Raw genomic sequence first — 18,259 nt, 5'->3', positions numbered from 1 at the left:
AGCAGCTCTTGTGAACTGCTGGTGCAACGCCGCCCCCCTGCAGATTCGCTGCCAATTGGCCGCTAGCAGGGGGTGTCAATCAACCCGATCGTATTCGATTGGGTTGAATTGCGGCAATGTCTGTCCGCCTCCACAGAGCAGGTGGACAGGTTATGGAGCAGCGGTCTTTAGACCGCTGCTTCATAACTGGTGTTTCTGGCGAGCCTGAGGGCCCCTAAACCTTCTCTGGTAAATCTGATTCACTATGGACTTAATATGGACTTAACGTAATATGAAGTTGTTCTCTAATTTTAGCACAGTCCAGCAATACTGCTTATTGCTTCCTGCGCTAGCATTAGCACACCACTTGTAATCTGAACCTATGTATGAAACCATGGCTTTGGGTATAGGTGATTTATATCAGGCCTTGAATGTCAGTAATCCTTATTACGGCGCACAGCCATATCGGCTACATAAGAGAAAAGAAATACGTATTAGTCAAATCAATTCTAATATCATTATTTGCATGAATTGCTATAACATATGACTATATGTAGGCCGAATAGATGTCCTATGGTTACAATGATTGAAGACTTACCATGCAGATGACAATTTTTTAAATTCTAAAATAAAACTTTGGATGATATAGTTATTGCAGAAGTTTGTCACATTACCACAGGAAATTTTGGGGCCCTATTTAAAAAAATAGTCACTTCTTCACTATTAGTTTCCTTTGTAGAATAAATAAAAAAAAGTCCTTACCATGATCTGGTAGATTAGTAGAGCTCATTTTACAAACTCATAGTAATGGGTGTCTACTATAAGTTAAAAAAAAACAGATAGCAAGCCCCATCAAAATTATTTATATTATATAGTTATGGTACTAATAAAAACCTTTACTTCAAAAATGCATGTTTTGTGTTTAGTTTACAAATAAACAAATCAGAGGGGATGATTTTTTTGCATCGAAAGCTCTTTTGCGTGCAAATACACCTGTATCTGAGATGGACTAAGTGTCTAATTTTCTATATGATATCATTACAAAATGGAAACTTTTATATGGCAATATCGAGAACACTCTATCAAGTAATTTAATTATGAAAAAACTGATATATACTGTTTTTTCTCCTTGTTAGAGTAGAAACAAATCAATGTAAATTGGATAGTTTGGCCCCAGTGCAAAATCATTACAACTTTGTGATGTATCTATTATTTTTGTTTTTAAATGCCTCTTTCTGCATGTTATTAACTCCAAGACCGGTCCTGTTTCGGCATGCATGGAACTGATGTCAGCGCATAGATATGCTGATTGGGGTGCACAAGTTTGACTATCTCTCAGGTACATGCAGGATTTATATCTAACAATTAGGATGTCTCTATGCACCAAAATCAGTTTGAGGAACATGAAAATTGTCTGGTCTAATATCTAAATAGAAGACTGTATTTTTTTTTTATTATTTTTTTTTTAAATATATATCGAAAAGTTGTAATAATCATTGCAGTGGAACTATGTGTACTTTAACCAAGTAGCCGAAGTTTAACTGACACCTGTTTAAGCAGTATCATTTGTAATGTCCTGTGATGTGTCCCTGATTGTGATATTCATATATCAGTTATAGTTACAGTCACACATGAGCTATGCGCTGTCACTTGAGCACTGAGTTTTATAACTTAAAATCATGTTGAGATTTGAACATATTCTAATACGTGCCTTTCACATTTCACACCATCATAATATGGGCACTGTATTGTATAAATGGCTCATGTGTTGTATCATTGCAGGAGGAGTAATTGAAGCTTTTCCTCCTGCTGAGAGCATAACCTGTCTCACTGTCGACCTACTGATAGAACCAGACGGAGAGATCAAGATAATGTCCTGTGGTGATCAGATTCATAGCCCTGGTCCTCTTCAGAGTATTGGTACCTCTGTCCCCCAGTGCTCTGTTTCCCCAAATGCCCTCACTTCCATCTGTACCCGTATTGGAGAGGTCTGCAGGACTCGTGGAATGTTGGGATACCTGTCTGTGGATCTGCTGACCTTTATAGATCACAACAGCCTGGAGCAGCAGGTGAGGGTTCACCATGCAATTGCACACAAATTCTGATTATATTATACTGTACTCCCATGATCACACTCCAGTTAATCATATGCTGATTATTTAATTATTTATTCACACTCTAACTACTGGAGCCAATCCTCACACACTGACCAAGAACATTCATGTTTACACCCAGATTATCTACTCCTGTACTCACACATGCAGACCGACCACAAACTGACCCTGAGATTGTGCACACAGGGATGATCTGACCAATTATGCACACACACATCAACCAGAAACACGTCAAACTAAAAGACAGCTGAGGGAACAGTCACTCGAAGCTAGCAGACACTGAGCTGTCAGCACACAGCCTTGTCGCTATCATTTGGGATCAGTTCGATGCCCGGAGCTTTCATTTCTGCATCTCCAGTGCCATGAGAATAGCTATAAAGCAGCAATAAAGTCTGTCTTCCACAAGGTGTCAGACGCTGAGACTTGTGAGAGGCAAAGAGACTGACAGACACAGTGATAGAGGTGGAAAGGAGGACAGGCCCTCTGAGAAGGGCCACCGTAAGCCGTTCACGGAGAATAAAAATGCAACTGAAACATAGCAGTTTATAGAGACCCAGAAAGAAAAGTTTTGCAGTGCAGCTATTCTACCACCTAGATCTGAAGCTTTTTATAAGTCCTTCCATTGTGGAAATCATTATTTATATCAGACTTTTACTAAAGTGGCTTCATATTACGTACATCTTTTTATTGGTCTAAAAGCATTTAGGGTTATATTACCAGTGTAGCAGTAACAGTTACGCACAAGCGATAAGGGGTTTATCGCAGGTGTTTGCACGTGTCGTTTTTTTTGCTCGTATTACAAGTTGAATGTAAACTCGATCTCTTAAGTGCAATTGAAGTTAATGCAAAGTGTCTGGTTAGCACAACCTCAGATTTCTAGTTAACTGTTTCACAAAACAAAAAAGTCACAAAACAAAAATATTGCACAAAAAAGTTATAAGGGCTCAAAGATATTCTCAGTTGTTAGGAAAAAAGGCCTGCTTTAACATAGAGATACATACATATACATGTCTAAAGATGGATTTGTATGTGTGTGTATATATATGTATATATATATATATATATATGTCTTTTTATGTGTAGATATGTATTTATGTATTTATATGTGTATATATGTATTTACAGACATATATAAACACATAAATACATATGTATACATAAATAGACATATATGTTAGTGCTTTGGAGCCGTTTGCAGTAAAGTAGACTATTTATGCAATATTCATATTTAATAATGGTTTTAACTATGTATTTACTGTAAATATTTCACATAGCAGAATATGTTCTATGTATTTGTAAATAGATATTCCTATATATATCTATAAACCAGAAATAAAACAATAAGCACTCACTGGTCTTCAGCAAAAAATGTGTCCTTTATTCCATAGGTGGTCCCAAAACGTCACGTATGGAATAAAGGACACGCTATTCTTTTATTTTCTTCTTAAATGGAAAGAGTCCACAGCTGCATTCATTACTTTTAGGAAATAAGGACCTGGTCACCAGGAGGAGGCAAAGACAACCCAGCCAAAGGCTTAAATACTCCTCCCACTCCCCTCATCCCCCAGTCATTCTTTGCCTTTTGTCCCAGGAGGTTGGCAGAGAAGTGTCAGAATTTTTCATTTTTGTTTTTGTCTCTTATGGAGGGTAGTACTCTTCGGCATGGGACAGGAGTTTTAAGTAGTCCTGTCAGTCTCTCAGTGAGGGCTTGGATGAAAGTTAGAGTCCGGAGATGCAGGGAGAGTCTTTCTGCGAAACCATCCGGACTCAGATTAATAGCTCCTCAAGCAATCGACATTGTCGAACTTCGCTCCGCTGCCTGCTTCTTGAAAGGCCGTGTTCCTGTTCCACGGCGTAGATTCCGGTAAGATCGTTTCATTTTATTTTATTCACCAATGTACTGCAATGTGAATGTTTTCCCGAGAGTCTACCACCTTGCGGGTCTAACTTAACATAAGGGTCTCAGTGAGTCTCTTGTAGTATCTTGGAATCAAGGGTTAATATCTCCTGAGGGGGGGGTTATTGAACAGGGGGGTTTATAATCATGTTTGTTATGTTAACCACGAGTCCTAAAAGACAAAAAATGAAAGGCGCCCTTGTTGCAGCAACTTCTTAAAAGGATAAACCAAAACAAACAGTGAAGATCCAGTACTCACAAAGATGACTGCACATCCAGTGCAATAATAAACAGGCCGAAGCTTCAGAGCCGTTCGGCTGACTCCCCAGCGGCGGATCAGCTGAAAACAGGAATAGGCTTCAAATGGCAAAACGTGACCCTAAGGACAAGTGAAAATGTACATGAAGCTGTTTGCTTGAACATTTCTGTGTCTTTTCAAGGCCTGGATTTAAACCTCAGAGAACTACTGCACGCTAAACAGATTCTCTCTTCAGTGCAAAGTTCATAAAGTTATTGATAAGAACAGGGGAGGACATCCAAGTAGTTGAAAAACTCCTTAATATACTATATATACTTATAGAGTCGGCGTCCTGAGTCGGCTAGCAGTACCGGATACTGTGTTGCCATTTGAAGCCTATTCCTGTTTTCAGCTGATCCGCCGCTGGGGAGTCAGCCGAACGTCTCTGAAGCTTCGGCCTGTTTATTATTGCACTGGATGTGCAGTCATCTTTGTGAGTACTGGATCTTCACTGTTTGTTTTGGTTTATCCTTTTAAGAAGTTGCTGCACCAAGGGCGCCTTTCATTTTTTGTCTTTTAGGACTCGTGGTTAATATCTCTATCATCCTGTGGAGAGAGCTGCCCTCTTACCTACCTGCTGGTTCCTTGTTGAGAGACTATTTTGGGACTGTATCGCATTATTAATCATATGTGTTGAATGTCCCTTGGACTATTAATCTACATATTTGTATATTCACTAATATATATTTTTCATTTTTATGTATAGATATTTTATTTATTATCTTATTATTTAATATTTTATTTTTATTATCTGCATCATTGCCTCATTCCTCATAACTAATACAGGAGAGGTTGTTGTAGTTGGCGCACCTCACCCTTAGACACACAATTTTTCTTTTTGTGTGGTCTGATTTGATGTTTGTTATGTGATGCAACCTGCTTATGTGTGATGTTTATGGGCACGTGGTTTGGAACATTGAGGCCTTTTGGAAGTGACGCAGCCTTTTGGTTGGGCGCGCTTTCTTAGACTGTACGGTTCACCCCGTGTTCGGGCATAGTTACGTTCCGTTTTCCATTTCCGCATTGCCGAAATTTTCTAGTCCGCAGGGATCTGGTCATAGGAGGTGGTGAGTGCCCCAGGAATTGGGGGTGTCAGGTGCCGTTTTTGTTTTTACTATTTTAGTCCATATTTTATATATCCTCTGTAACGGTACCAACCGGATACCAAGGGTTAACACCAGGGAACAATGTCCTGCATAGGGAATCAGCAGTTCACAACCCAGCCAGTTTTCAGGTTTAAACAGAATGAATTTTATTAAGGCTCATATGCCCAGTATTTATGCAGGTCTGACCCCCCCCAGAAGGGGGGTTGAAAGAATGTTGTACATTAGATGGAGGGAACACGCCCTTTTACATGATACAATAGAATACCTTGCTCAAGCTGATAACAATTTAAACACAGACACACACTTGGCTTTCCTTATCATCTAGGGTCTGCTCTCTGAGGTTGATTAAACAATGGACTGTGTATCAATAACATTAATGACAGTGCACAATAGCTGAGGCTAAAGCTGAACACAGTTAACTCTTTCAGTGCTGACAGAAGGGTCTGTCACATCTACATAGCACAATATACAGCCTATAGACAACCTTTCTTACGTTATAGTCCAGAAGTGGCTAGGTTTGCCACAATGCTCCCCCAGAACCAAGCCGGCATACACAGTCTGATCCCAACGGATCGGCTTGGGGATGTCCGGGGCAACAACTTTCGGCTCAAGTAAGCTACGGGGTGTTCTCCGCCATCTGCTCCAACTTGGCTCAGTACTGCCCCCACCCCAAACATGGAAGCGTCTCTTCCCGGAGGGACTGGGCTTGGGTAGTCACAGGGTTAACATCAGCGGGATCCATGGGAGCATAGGCAGAAACAAGGGGGGCCAAGTCATTTCCAAGGAGAACATCAGCAGGTAAGTCCTTCTTGACCCCCACATTCACAAGTCTAGCGCCCACTCCCCAATCCAAATGTACCCTGGCAACAGGTAGGCGGAACACAGTGCCCCCTGCTACCCTCACAGCCACAGTGTCTCCAGTGTGCTGTTTCTCAGGCACCAAGTTCTCTTGAAGCAAGGTTATGGTAGCACCAGTATCCCGTAGACAACTGACCTCCTTCCCATTCACTTTAACCCGTTGCCGGTTATTCCGGTGGGCAGCTTGCACGGGGTCTGCTTCATGTAGGCTGCCCCAGCATTCTGGCGCCTCTACGTAGCGGGCCACAGGCTGAGGATTATGTGGGATTCCGCCAGCGGGTCTTCTCCAGGACTGTGCTTGATTCGCTGCGTTTAGGGGACACTCTGGTCTTTTGTGCCCTAGTTGCTTACATCCAAAGCACCGAATAGGTTGTGAGTAGCCCCGCGAATTGAACCGGGCTCTCTGAGGGTAGTTCGTGGCCGGAGGCCGTGTGGTATAGCGGTGCGCCGGGGGTTGGTAACTGGCAGCTGCTGGGGTGACTGGGGGTCTGTACTCCACTCTAGCAGTGGGCAATCGGTATACTGCTCCCCCTGCCCCTCGTACTGCCACGGATCCGCCAGTGGGTGCTGTATCCGGCACCAAATGGGGAGCTATCAGGGTTAAAGTAGCTCCCGAATCCCGAAGTCCCTGGACCGACATCACCTCATGCAGAATTCCCAGGGGTTCCTCGGCTTGGGTGCTCAACACCTCATGAGCGGCTGGCTCCGTTTGGTAATGGTGAGCAGCCGCCCTTGGGGCCAGGTTCTGTCTGACCTGGTTCCAAGCTTGTCTGCTCCGATTTTGGGTGCACTCACGTGCCATATGTCCCCACTGCTTGCAGGTGTGGCATTGTATATTAGCCCGTCCGTTGTTAGGCTGTAGTCCATGGTGCCTCCTGGCATCAAAATGCTGGTCTGCTAATCTGGCTGCTTTGGTTAAGGTGAGGGGTTTTCGATCTCTCACCCATTCTTGGGCTTCTGGGGACAAGCCGTTAAAGAATTGCTCCAACAGCATCAGTTGTCGCAATTCTTCCATGGTGGTAGCTTGGCTGGCCTGTATCCACCCCTGAGATGCTTGATCCAGCTTGTGGGCCCACTCTGCATGGGAATCTCTTTCTGGCTTGCGCAGGCCTCTAAACTTGCGCCGGTATGCCTCTGAGGTAATGGCATATCTTTCCAAGATCGCTCTCTTCACTTTAGCGTAATCCTTGCTGTCCTCCCTGGGTACAGCGCGATACGCTTCCGCTGCCCTACCGGCTAGCTTGCCTGCTAGCACCGGCACCCATACGGACTGCTCCAAATCATGTAACTCGCACAGTCTCTCAAAATCCTGTAAATACCCATCAATCTCATCCTTCTCCTCACAAAACATTTTAAATGCATGGTATGGGATTTTGGGTCTTACTGGGTTGCTGAGTGCGTCCAAAATGGATTCTGCTCGGGAGGATGCATTCCGCGGACTGTGTGCCATCACGTACTCCTGCACATCTGCCATTACCACGGATAGCATATCCCGTGGTACAGGTTGGGGTAAAAATTCCAGCCTGGTCCTCATTTCCCTCTGGTATAGGGTCTCCTCCATGGCTGCTGGAGGCGTAGCGCTGCGAGCTCTGTCTCCCTCCATCAGCTCAGCAATTAATATAGCCTTGGGTTTGCTGCTGCCTATCTTTCCCCTGGCTTCTAGCAGTTCTTTTTACGTTTGTCTCTTTAGCTTAGAATAATCCATCTCCATTCACTTCGGTCCCTGGTACTCCTTCCATCTTAGTCAGTATTGTAGTAATCCCCCTCTTCCTGAGGTTACTGGCTTGTGTAGTTGCTCTTCTGGGCGATAAGGTTCATTCCGTCGCTTGCCACCAATTGTAACGGTACCAACCGGATACCAAGGGTTAACACCAGGGAACAATGTCCTGCATAGGGAATCAGCAGTTCACAACCCAGCCAGTTTTCAGGTTTAAACAGAATGAATTTTATTAAGGCTCATATGCCCAGTATTTATGCAGGTCTGACCCCCCCCAGAAGGGGGGTTGAAAGAATGTTGTACATTAGATGGAGGGAACACGCCCTTTTACATGATACAATAGAATACCTTGCTCAAGCTGATAACAATTTAAACACAGACACACACTTGGCTTTCCTTATCATCTAGGGTCTGCTCTCTGAGGTTGATTAAACAATGGACTGTGTATCAATAACATTAATGACAGTGCACAATAGCTGAGGCTAAAGCTGAACACAGTTAACTCTTTCAGTGCTGACAGAAGGGTCTGTCACATCTACATAGCACAATATACAGCCTATAGACAACCTTTCTTACGTTATAGTCCAGAAGTGGCTAGGTTTGCCACAATTATCCAGTTATGGAGGATTCTGATGCTGAGACTGTGCTAATTTCAGATTCAGTTACGGAGGATTCTGATACTGAGACTATTTTTATTTCAGATTCAGATTCTGTGTCCGGTGACGAATCCAGATTGGCCTCGTTGACACATGTCAACCAGTTTTGTTTCGTATGCGATTTCAGAGTGCCTGGTTCCTCAGGCTCGGGGAATCAAGGGACTGCTGAGCCATCCTCCTCTGAGGGTCCTGTCCTCCAAGAGGCAAGTTCCCTACCAATTCCTACTTCTACACATGCGGGTAACCCAGTTTCTGATTCCTCCATGCAGGGTGGCGTGTTCCCCACGGAGGTTGCAGCACGTTTTCGCTTTCACATAATGTTGGCGATTGTTTGTCTGCAGAGTCCAGACGTTTCTTTGAGAATGTGCTTGTGCCCTATTGTCCCAGGCCTTCCACCTTGGGGAGGGCCTCTACAGTTCCCCGCAGGTGTAACTGTCCCTGAGTGTTTTGCCTTTCGTTACAGGATTGCGCCCCTTCGCGTATTGCTCAGGCATGTTTTTCAGTTATTGAATGACCCTATCGTTACTAGATACTGGGATTTTCAGTTTGCTAATTCGCATGGTGCACCTCATTAGACATTTGGGGATGAAGTAATCTCCTGTTTGTCATTTGTTTGAGATCTTTCCTAGTTTTTGAAAGATAGGGCTCCATTTGGCTGGTCCTGCAGGTAGGCCTGTGTCTTTTTGGGCGTTAACCTCCAGGTTGCCTTATATTTTATTTATATCCGATGGGATGTGTTTTATTTGTTTTTGTTTCCTTCGGGAACCTTCTGGGATTGATACTCTTTATTACTTCTTCGGAAGTTGTTTTGGACATGTTAGTCCTATGTTAAAAATGTCTGTTTTTTCCCCTATGAGGGAGAATTTATGCAGCTTGCCGGTTAGGACCCTAGGTGCAGGCTGGTCCTGTCGGGTTCGTTTGGTTTTGCGGCTGTTCAGACATGTGGCGCTGTTCTGCTCGGCTGGTTCGGTAGAACCGCAGAGTGCTCAGGTTATTATTGTTTTTCATATTCAATTAAGCATTCGAAAGGACCTGTTTCAGTCCTTATAGCCTTCACTCATAGATGACCGGGCAGGGGAGTTTTCAGCTGCGTCCCTCTATCTGACATCTGATTTCATCAGACCTTAGAGTTTTTCTCCCCCATGTGGTGGAGGGTTGGAAGGCTTAACGCCCCTTACTGCAGTTGAGCGGTTTGGCTTTCATTTTTAGGCTTCTGGATTTGTCCTTTTGGGCTTGATCCAACAGCTTGTACAGGATAGCTGTCTAGCATGCGAAAGGTTTGAAGATTGACACCTTGCAGGTATACGCTTAGGCTGTTTATAGTGTATCTAGATGCAACTCTTTGACGTGTACTGTCTGTCTGAGTTATAAGAGACCTTTGGGTCTTCTTCCATTGTCTCCGGGTGAGTTTGATCTCCTTTTAGGGATCTGTGTTTCTGGGTGATGGTTGTTCCCTGCAGAAACTTTGTTTAGCTCAGGGTTTTCTGGAGCTGGGTAGGCTTAGTGCCTTTCTCTTCCTTGTGTCCTCTGCTTGTGCGGAGGTGATAGGGAGACTAGTCCTGCTAGTAGGATTTTTTTGACCTTGAGGTATCCCTTGTTGTCCTGAGGCTTTGAGAAGTATCTTCATGCGACTTCTAGCCTTGCTCCTTGGACCGTTGGACTTTAGCTAGGGGTGGTTACTTCCTTTGGTCGGGGGTTTTGAGTTCTGCTCAATCCGGATTCTATCCGGATTCTCTGGATATGCATCCATATCCCTTGTGTCTGGCTTTTTGGCCAGTTGGGGTGTTTAGTTCTAGGGTAAGGTTTGCCTGAATTATTACATGCCCGGACCTGTTTTTCTCCCTAAGACTTCTGGTTGCTGAAGCTTCGCTTGGCCTTTTTCCTAACCCAGTCTTGGGTGGTTTTGGAATCTTGGATTTCAGGACTGGTCGGGGTGTTCCACGGTAGTTGGAACTTGGTCTATGTCTACCTAACCTGGTCATGGTTGGCCAGGTTTTCGGAGTATTTTTTACTCTTTGCCACAGAGGAGCCTATTTCATCTGGTGGTTAGCCGTGTGGCTTAAGCCTCAAGGGTGGTTGGTTCATACCCAGCTGCTATCATTGGATGTCCAATTTCTGGTGCGCCTTAGGGTTGCATTCCCCTGGTCAGCTTGCCAGTGTTCCATGGATTCCCTGCTCTGCAGGCGACTGGGTTGGCTGTGCCTCTGCTTGGCAAACTACTTGTAGAGGGGTCCTTTTCTAGGACATCTGTGTTGGGAATTTCTTTTCCCATTAGCCGGTGACTTCGGCCCTTGAGGACAGTTGTTACCCTTCCGGCATCATCGCTTTTCTTCAGGGGATATTCTCCTCCCTATGGAGATAGAGTCCTTGCTTGGGGCTTCTCCTGGATGTTAGGCGGAAAGGTGGGATTGTTTTCCCCTGGGGTCTTGCTAGCTCTAAGCAGACTTGTTGGGCCTTTATTTTGAAAGATCCTTAGGTTTTCTCAAACTTGGGTTTTTTTCACCTGGGTGTATTTCACACCTTTTCATGGTCGAATGCTTTGGTATTCTATGGTTAGATACTGGGAGGACTTTGCCTCTTCTGTGCTTGCAGGATGTTGGAGAGATGTCTGTTCTGTCTCTGGGCCCGGTCTTATCCCGGATTTTGCTTGGTATAGGCGTGGCCTCCTTTCCCTGTTTGGGCCCCTTTGGGTCTCTTGGAGGTGTTCTTTTTTGTATTAGGGGACTTTTCGGTTTCCTTGGTTCTCATTTGCCTTGTTCCCTTGGGGGTTTCAGCTGGTGTCTCCTTCATTTGTGGAGATGAGTGGTGTGGGACCGTTTGTTGGGCGACGGTGTCTCCTGGAGGACTGTTGGCTCAGTCGAGAATGTTTGCGGTCTCTAGTTTGGCTTCTGGACTAACTGCGAGTCAGTGTCATTGGGGCTTTTCCTCTTAAAGTTTTCTCGGTTTCGGACGAAGCGGGGTTTTTTTTATTGGGTAGAGGTTCAGGCCTGGTGCCCTCAGTATGGGCCGCCTATTGTACCCTCCCGTCTTGGCATTCCGTGTCCTCTGTAGCTTGGGTATTGGTTTCCCAAAAGTAATGAATGCAGCTGTGGACTCTTTCCATTTAAGAAGAAGAACATAAATTATGCTTACCTGATACTTTTCTTTTCTTCTGATGGAAAGAGTCCACAGCTCCCCACCCGTAATTTTATGTGGGGCGTCCTTATATTTTTCTGGCACCTTTCACCCTGATATTTCTACTACTGTTCCTTGTTCCTCAGCAGAATTACTGGGGGATGAGGGGAGTGAGAGGAGTATTTAAGCCTTTGGCTGGGTTGTCTTTGCCTCCTCCTGGTGGCCAGGTTCTTAATTCCCAAAAGTAATGAATGCTTCTTTGGACTCTTTCCATCAGAAGAAAAGGAAATTATCAGGTAAGCATAATTTATGTTTTCTGGTTTATCTATATTGAAAGCAGCCTGGCATTTGCCCCATATTCAGTGAGAGTGCACACATTTGGGACTATTGTTGTGTGTGTATATATATATATATATATATATATATATATATAAAAACACAGGAATGTACCGCACTCACAGACTGGACTGGGTACACATCCTAAGCCACTGTTAACTCCACAGTCCTGAACAATGACAGACAGCTGCACAGTTCCCAGCAACCCAAGCAGTTAACCCCTGAACAGCCTGGGTGACAGGCCTGCAGGGAAGCATTATAAACACAACACACAGAAAACCTGGCACCGCCAGGAGATACTCAGTAATGTTTAAAAGCAAAACTGAGAGAAGTCCGTTACATTTGGCGCCAAAGGATCAAGCCCAAGACCACGCCAAGGTCTCCCCCTTCCTGGGACCCTGAACCAGCACCCACAAAATGCATACTTTCAAACAAACCAACTGGGAACCTCCCAGCGTGACATAGGCTTTTGTAATCTTCCCTATGTAAATACAAAACACAGGAATGGACCGCACTCACAGACTAGACTAGCAGCAGATACTCAGTAATGTTTAAAAGCAAAACTGGGGGAAGTCTGTTACATTTGGCGTCAAAGGATCAAGCCCAGGACCACAAAGCCCTGGGAGGTTCCCAGTTGGTTTGTTTGAAAGTATGCATTTTGTGGGTGCTGGTTTAGGGTCCCAGGAAGGGGGAGACCTTGACGTGGTAGTGGGCTTGATCCTTTGGCGCCAAATGTAACTGACTTCCCCCAGTTTTGCTTTTAAACATTACAGAGTATCTGCTGGCGAGTGCCAGGTTTTCTGTGTGTTGTGTTTATAATGTTTGTAATGCTTCCCTGTGGGCCTGTCACCCAGGCTGTTCAGGGGTTAACTGCCTGGGTTGCTGGGAACTGTGCAGCTGTCTGTCAGTGTTCAGGGCTGTGGAGTTAACAGTGGCTTAGGATGTGTACCCAGTTCAGCCTGTGAGTGCGGTCCATTCCTGTGTTTTGTATTTACATAGGGAAGATTATAAAAGCCTGTGTCACCCTGGGAGGTTCCCAGTTGGTTTGTTTGAAAGTATGCATTTTGTGGGTGCTGGTTTAGGGTCCCAGGAAGGGGGAGACCTTGACGTGATCCTGGGCTTGATCCTTTGGCGCCAAATGTAACTGACTTCCCTCAGTTTTGCTTTTAAACATTACTGAGTATCTGCTGGCGAGTGCCAGGTTTTCTGTGTGTGTTATACTGTATATATATATATATTTCCAAAAAAAGAGCACTCTCACCACGATAGCAACTGCCAGGGTGCCAACGGTTAGATATAATAGGTAAAAGGCGGCACTCACTGGTCTTTCCAAAGTGTACTTTAATTGAACAGAAGTGACTTTTCGGTGGACACACTCCCCTTCCTCAGACGGGTATTGTGTCCACCGAAATGTCACTTCTGTTCAATAAAAGTACACTTTGGAAAGACCAGTGAGTGCCGCCGTTTACCTATTATATATATATATATATATATATATATATATATATATATATATATATATATATATAAGTTAGGGAAAGAAAGCACTCACTGGACTTTGGTCATCAGTGACAATCCTCTTTAATATGTGATGTTTCGGGACCACAAACGTCCCTTCCTCACTAGCAATAGCACCCTGGCAGCTGGAGTTTGGTGGTGAGAGTGCACACACAACACCACTTGGATTTATATATAGATATAGATATATATTTTACCAAAATACCATTATATATATACAGTACTAGGCGATAAGCCTGCCCAAAGGGCAGTCTATTTAAAAAAAAAAACTACAACCCCCAAAGCTAAAATTACAACAACAGAAAAATGTAAAATTACAGAAAAAAATAAACAAAGCTATCCAAAATAAAAAATGTAAACCTAAACTAATACCTCTATAAAAATAAAAACACCCCCTAATCTAATACTAAACTACCAATAGCCCTTGAAAGGGCTTTTGAAGGGCATTGCCCTAAGTTAAACAACTCTTTTACCGAAACAAATTACCAATTACCCCCAAATTACCAATTACCCCCTAACAGTAAACCCTCCCCCCCACCAAACCCCCCAAAATAAAAAACCTAACACTAAGAAAACCTAAACTACCCATTGCCCCTAAAGGGGCATTTGTATGGGCATTACCCTTAAAAGGGCATTCAGCTCTTTTACTGCCCTTAAAGGGCAATCAGCTCTTTTCCAGCCCATTAAATCCCTAATCTTAAAAATAAAAAAATAAATTAAAAAAAATCCTTAAATGCCCCAAATACATTAGGTACTCACCATCCCTGAAGTCTGGCAGAGAAGGTCTTCTTTCAGGCGGCTCCATCATCTTCTATCTTCATCCGGATCAGCGGCGCAGAGCGGAGGTGTGGAGCTGTGGATCATTAGTGGCGGTCCTCACCAGCGGCACAGAGCAGAGGTGCAGAGCTGTCTTTCCCGACTCGTGGATCCTCACCGGCGGTCCTTAACGCCTGGGTTCCTCAGCGGCATGGAGGCTCGTCTTTATCCGATGTCCGTCGTACACTAAAGATTGAATGCATTCCTATTGGCTGAAATTTTGAAATCAGCCAATAGGATTAGAGCTACCGAAATCCTATTGGCTGTTCAAATCAGTGAAAAGTGAGGTTTATGAGTACGGCACCCAGCCGAAACGCGTAAAACCTGATACTCTTATCTTGTGAACCATGTTAAAAGGAACATAAAAGGAAGAAATAAAGACTGTTTTTATTTATACATGGATATTGGGATCGCATGCTCTTTTTGTTTCAATATTTCAGTAGCTCTCATCCTATTGGCTGATTTCAAAATTTCAGCCAATAGGAATGCAAGGTACCCCAATAAATATGGGGTACCTTGCATTCAATCAACAGTGTGCGACGGACGATCGCATGAAGAGGAGCCTCCGTGCCGCCAAGGACTGCCGCCGTTGAGGACCGTCGCTGAGGATCCACGCATCGGGGAAGCCAGCTCTGCGCCACATTCGCTCTGGATGAAGATAGAAGATGATGGAGCCGCCTGGAAGAAGACCTTCTCCTCCGGACTTCAGGGACGGTGAGTACCTATTTGGGGCTTAATGTTAGGATTTTTTTTTATTTTTTTTATTTTTAAGATTAGGGATTTAATGGGCTGGAAAAGAGCCGATTGCCCTTTTAAGGACAGTTAAAGAGCTGAATGCCCTTTTAAGGGCAATAACCATACAAATGCCCCTTTATTTGCAATGGGTACTTTAGGTTTTTTTAGTGTTAGTTTTTTTTATTTTGGGGGGTTTGGTGGGTGGGGGGGTTGTTACTGTTAGGGGGGATTTAGTAATTTTTAAATGTAAAATAGCTATTTAACTTAGGGCAATGCCCTACAAAAGGCCCTTTTAAGGGCTATTGGTAGTTTAGTTTAGAGGGTGTTTTTATTTTGGGGGGCTTTTTTATTTTCATAAAGATTAGGTTTAATTTTTTGTATTTTTGATAATTTTGTTTATTTTTTTCTGTAATTTTTGGGTTTTTTATATTTTGTAATTTTAGATAACTTTTTTGTAATTTAATGTTAGGTTTTATTTAAGTATAACTTAGTATTGGGGTTAATTTAGGGGGTGTTAAGTTAGGGGGCTTAGTAATTAAATTAGTTATTTGCGTTGTGGCGGTTTGGCAGTTTAGGAGTTAATAGGTTAATTAGGTTTATGACGATGTGGGGGTTTGGCGGTTTAGGGGTTAATGGGTTAATTAGGTTTATTGCGATGTGAGGGGTTGGCGGTTAAGGGGTTAATATTTTAATTTTGTTATTTGTGGATTAGGGGTTAATTACTTTATTATTTTGTGATGTGGGGGCTTGCGGTTTAGGTGTTTGTTAATACTTTGTGCGGGAGGTTAGGTATTTTTTGTTATACCTCGTGCGGGCGGGGTAGGTTTTTTTTGTTATACTTCGTGCGGGCGGTTATGTGTTTTTTATTTATCTCTTGCGGTCGGTTACGTGTTTTTTAGTTATTTTATGCAGGCGGTTGAGTGTTTTTTTTCTTTAAGGCTTCTGGTTTGCCTACGCTGCATCCTGGTGGATTCCGAAAATGGCAGGGTGGTGAAAGAATCCACCGATTCTTTCACCACCCTGCTATTTTCAGAATTCACCGGGATGCTGCTTTGCTGCATCCAGGTGGATTCTTTTGGCTGCGCACAGCCAACATTCCTTTGAGGATGCATGCTCAAATGGCGATGGAGACGGACGCGTTACAAATGCGATTATAGTATAGATTATATATATATATATATATATATATAACATACACTCGCTTGCAAGCTCTCAGCTAAGATTAAAAGCAAAAATTGGAGAGTTAGTTACTGCATCTGGCCAGATGGGACAAGCCCAGGTACCACGTCAAGGTCTCCCCCAAAACCTGGGTTCCTAATACAGCCATACAATGCAAGCTCTCAATCAAACAAACTGGGAACAAGTCAAGGGTTCACAGACTTATGTAATCACTCTAGACATATACAAAACACGGAAGGGGACTGCACTCCCTTTCCGTGTTTTGTATATATATATATATATATATATATATAGATAGATAGATAGATAGATAGATAGATATATATGTGTGTGTGTGTATATTTATGAATAAATAGAACATATTCTTCTATGTGAAGAACATTGGAATGTGAAATATTCATATTTTCATGTCGGGTTAGCGCACTTGAGAATATGCGATAGGGATTGAGTGCGAGTAGGATGTTAGTTTTTTCGCTTTTTTGCTCCACTGACTTTTATGGGAGATTACGATATTTGGTGCAATATTTTAAGTTTGGCTTTTTACGTGTGTAAAGCTTGAGACGGGCCATTAAATAACGCTCCACTTGTAATCTGGCCCTTAATCAGCACAGTGTTTCTAGTCTTTTTCTAGTGTTGCATGACCCTGTAACTAGCGAGAATGCAGTGTTTTTATATATACATATAAATTAGGTCTTTATTACAAGACAATCCTCTAGCAATTTTTAAGTCCTTAAAATTAAAACGGTGCACAGCTGCCTTTAAATTTTAAATATTTTTTTTACACTATACTTCCACAAGCAAAAATGATTCTAGTTATCCTCTTCTTTTTTTAGTGGCATATGCACATATGCTGTGAGTACCCAGTGAATCGAGATTCAAACACCACACCTTCTCAGAGAGTCAGCAGTGGCTTCTTTGACACAAATTAAAGGGAAAGTCTACTCTAGAATTAAAAAGATAGATAATTCCTTTATTACCCATTCCCCAGTTTTGCATAACCAACATGATTATATTAATATATTTTTTACCTCTGTGATTACCTTGTATCTAAGCCTCTGCAGTCTGCCCCTTAATTTAGTTATTTTGACAGACTTCCATTTTAGCCAATCAATGGTAATGCCATGGGTGTAAGCACAGTGTTATCTATGTCACACATGAACTAACACCCTTTAGCTGTGAAAAACTGTCAAATGCATTCAGACAAGAGGCGGCCTTCAAGGGCTTAGAAATTAACATATGAGCCTGCCTAGGTATAGCTTTCAACTAAGAATACCAAAAGAACAAAGCAAATTTGATGATAAAAGTAAATTAGAAAGTTGTTTAAAATTGCATGCCCTAGAGAGTGAAGCTCCAGTCTGCAGCTAGACTCCTTTCTATTCTGTTGTTCCCCTCCCATCTACGTCCTGTGTAGCTGTTGCTGGACACGGCCAGAGCACTGAGAGATATCAGGTATTGCTGTAACTGGAGTGAATAAGGGAACCTTCTTCCAGACCACAGATATTGGAGCCTGTTATCAGCATGAACTCATATGTGTTAGACAAACACCTGAATAGTTCTTATCCATCCTTCATTACAGGAAGCATCAGAATAATACCACAAACTTTTAAAGTCTTAGACACCAATGACTATTCACAAACATTGGGGATATCACAGCAGATAGTTAAAGACGATGGTGAATTGGCAGGAACTGGGCAGCAATCATTATGTACAGAGAGTTATTTAGTCATCAAACAAGAGGACACCATTTATGCCTTATCTAGTGAATTTATTATCCCAGAGGATAAACCACACACATTTACTGAGTTTTCAAAACCTATTAAAGAAGGGAAAAGTCTACAGTCTAACCAAATGATTCATTTGCAGAGTTTGGCAAATGTTTTATACAAATGACAAAACGTATAGGTCATGAGACAACCCATACAGGGGAAAAAACGTT

At 43.0% G+C, this 18,259-nt stretch overlaps 1 protein-coding gene across 1 annotated transcript in view; it reads left to right on the top strand.

Annotated features, from left to right (window-relative positions):
- The window catches only part of IQCH (IQ motif containing H), a 369,607-nt gene that overhangs the window by 242,376 nt on the left and 108,972 nt on the right, over window positions 1-18,259 (top strand). Inside the window, exon 16 of the mRNA XM_053719577.1 lies at window positions 1,762-2,048. Within this exon, the coding sequence (XP_053575552.1) occupies window positions 1,762-2,048 (287 nt within the window). The remainder of the gene's footprint in view (window positions 1-1,761; window positions 2,049-18,259) is intronic.

Source organism: Bombina bombina, chromosome 6 (assembly GCF_027579735.1).
Source record: "Bombina bombina isolate aBomBom1 chromosome 6, aBomBom1.pri, whole genome shotgun sequence".
NCBI classification, from domain to species: domain Eukaryota; kingdom Metazoa; phylum Chordata; class Amphibia; order Anura; family Bombinatoridae; genus Bombina; species Bombina bombina.
Note: the sequence above shows the minus strand (reverse complement) of the source record. Positions and strands in the feature narration are given on the sequence as shown.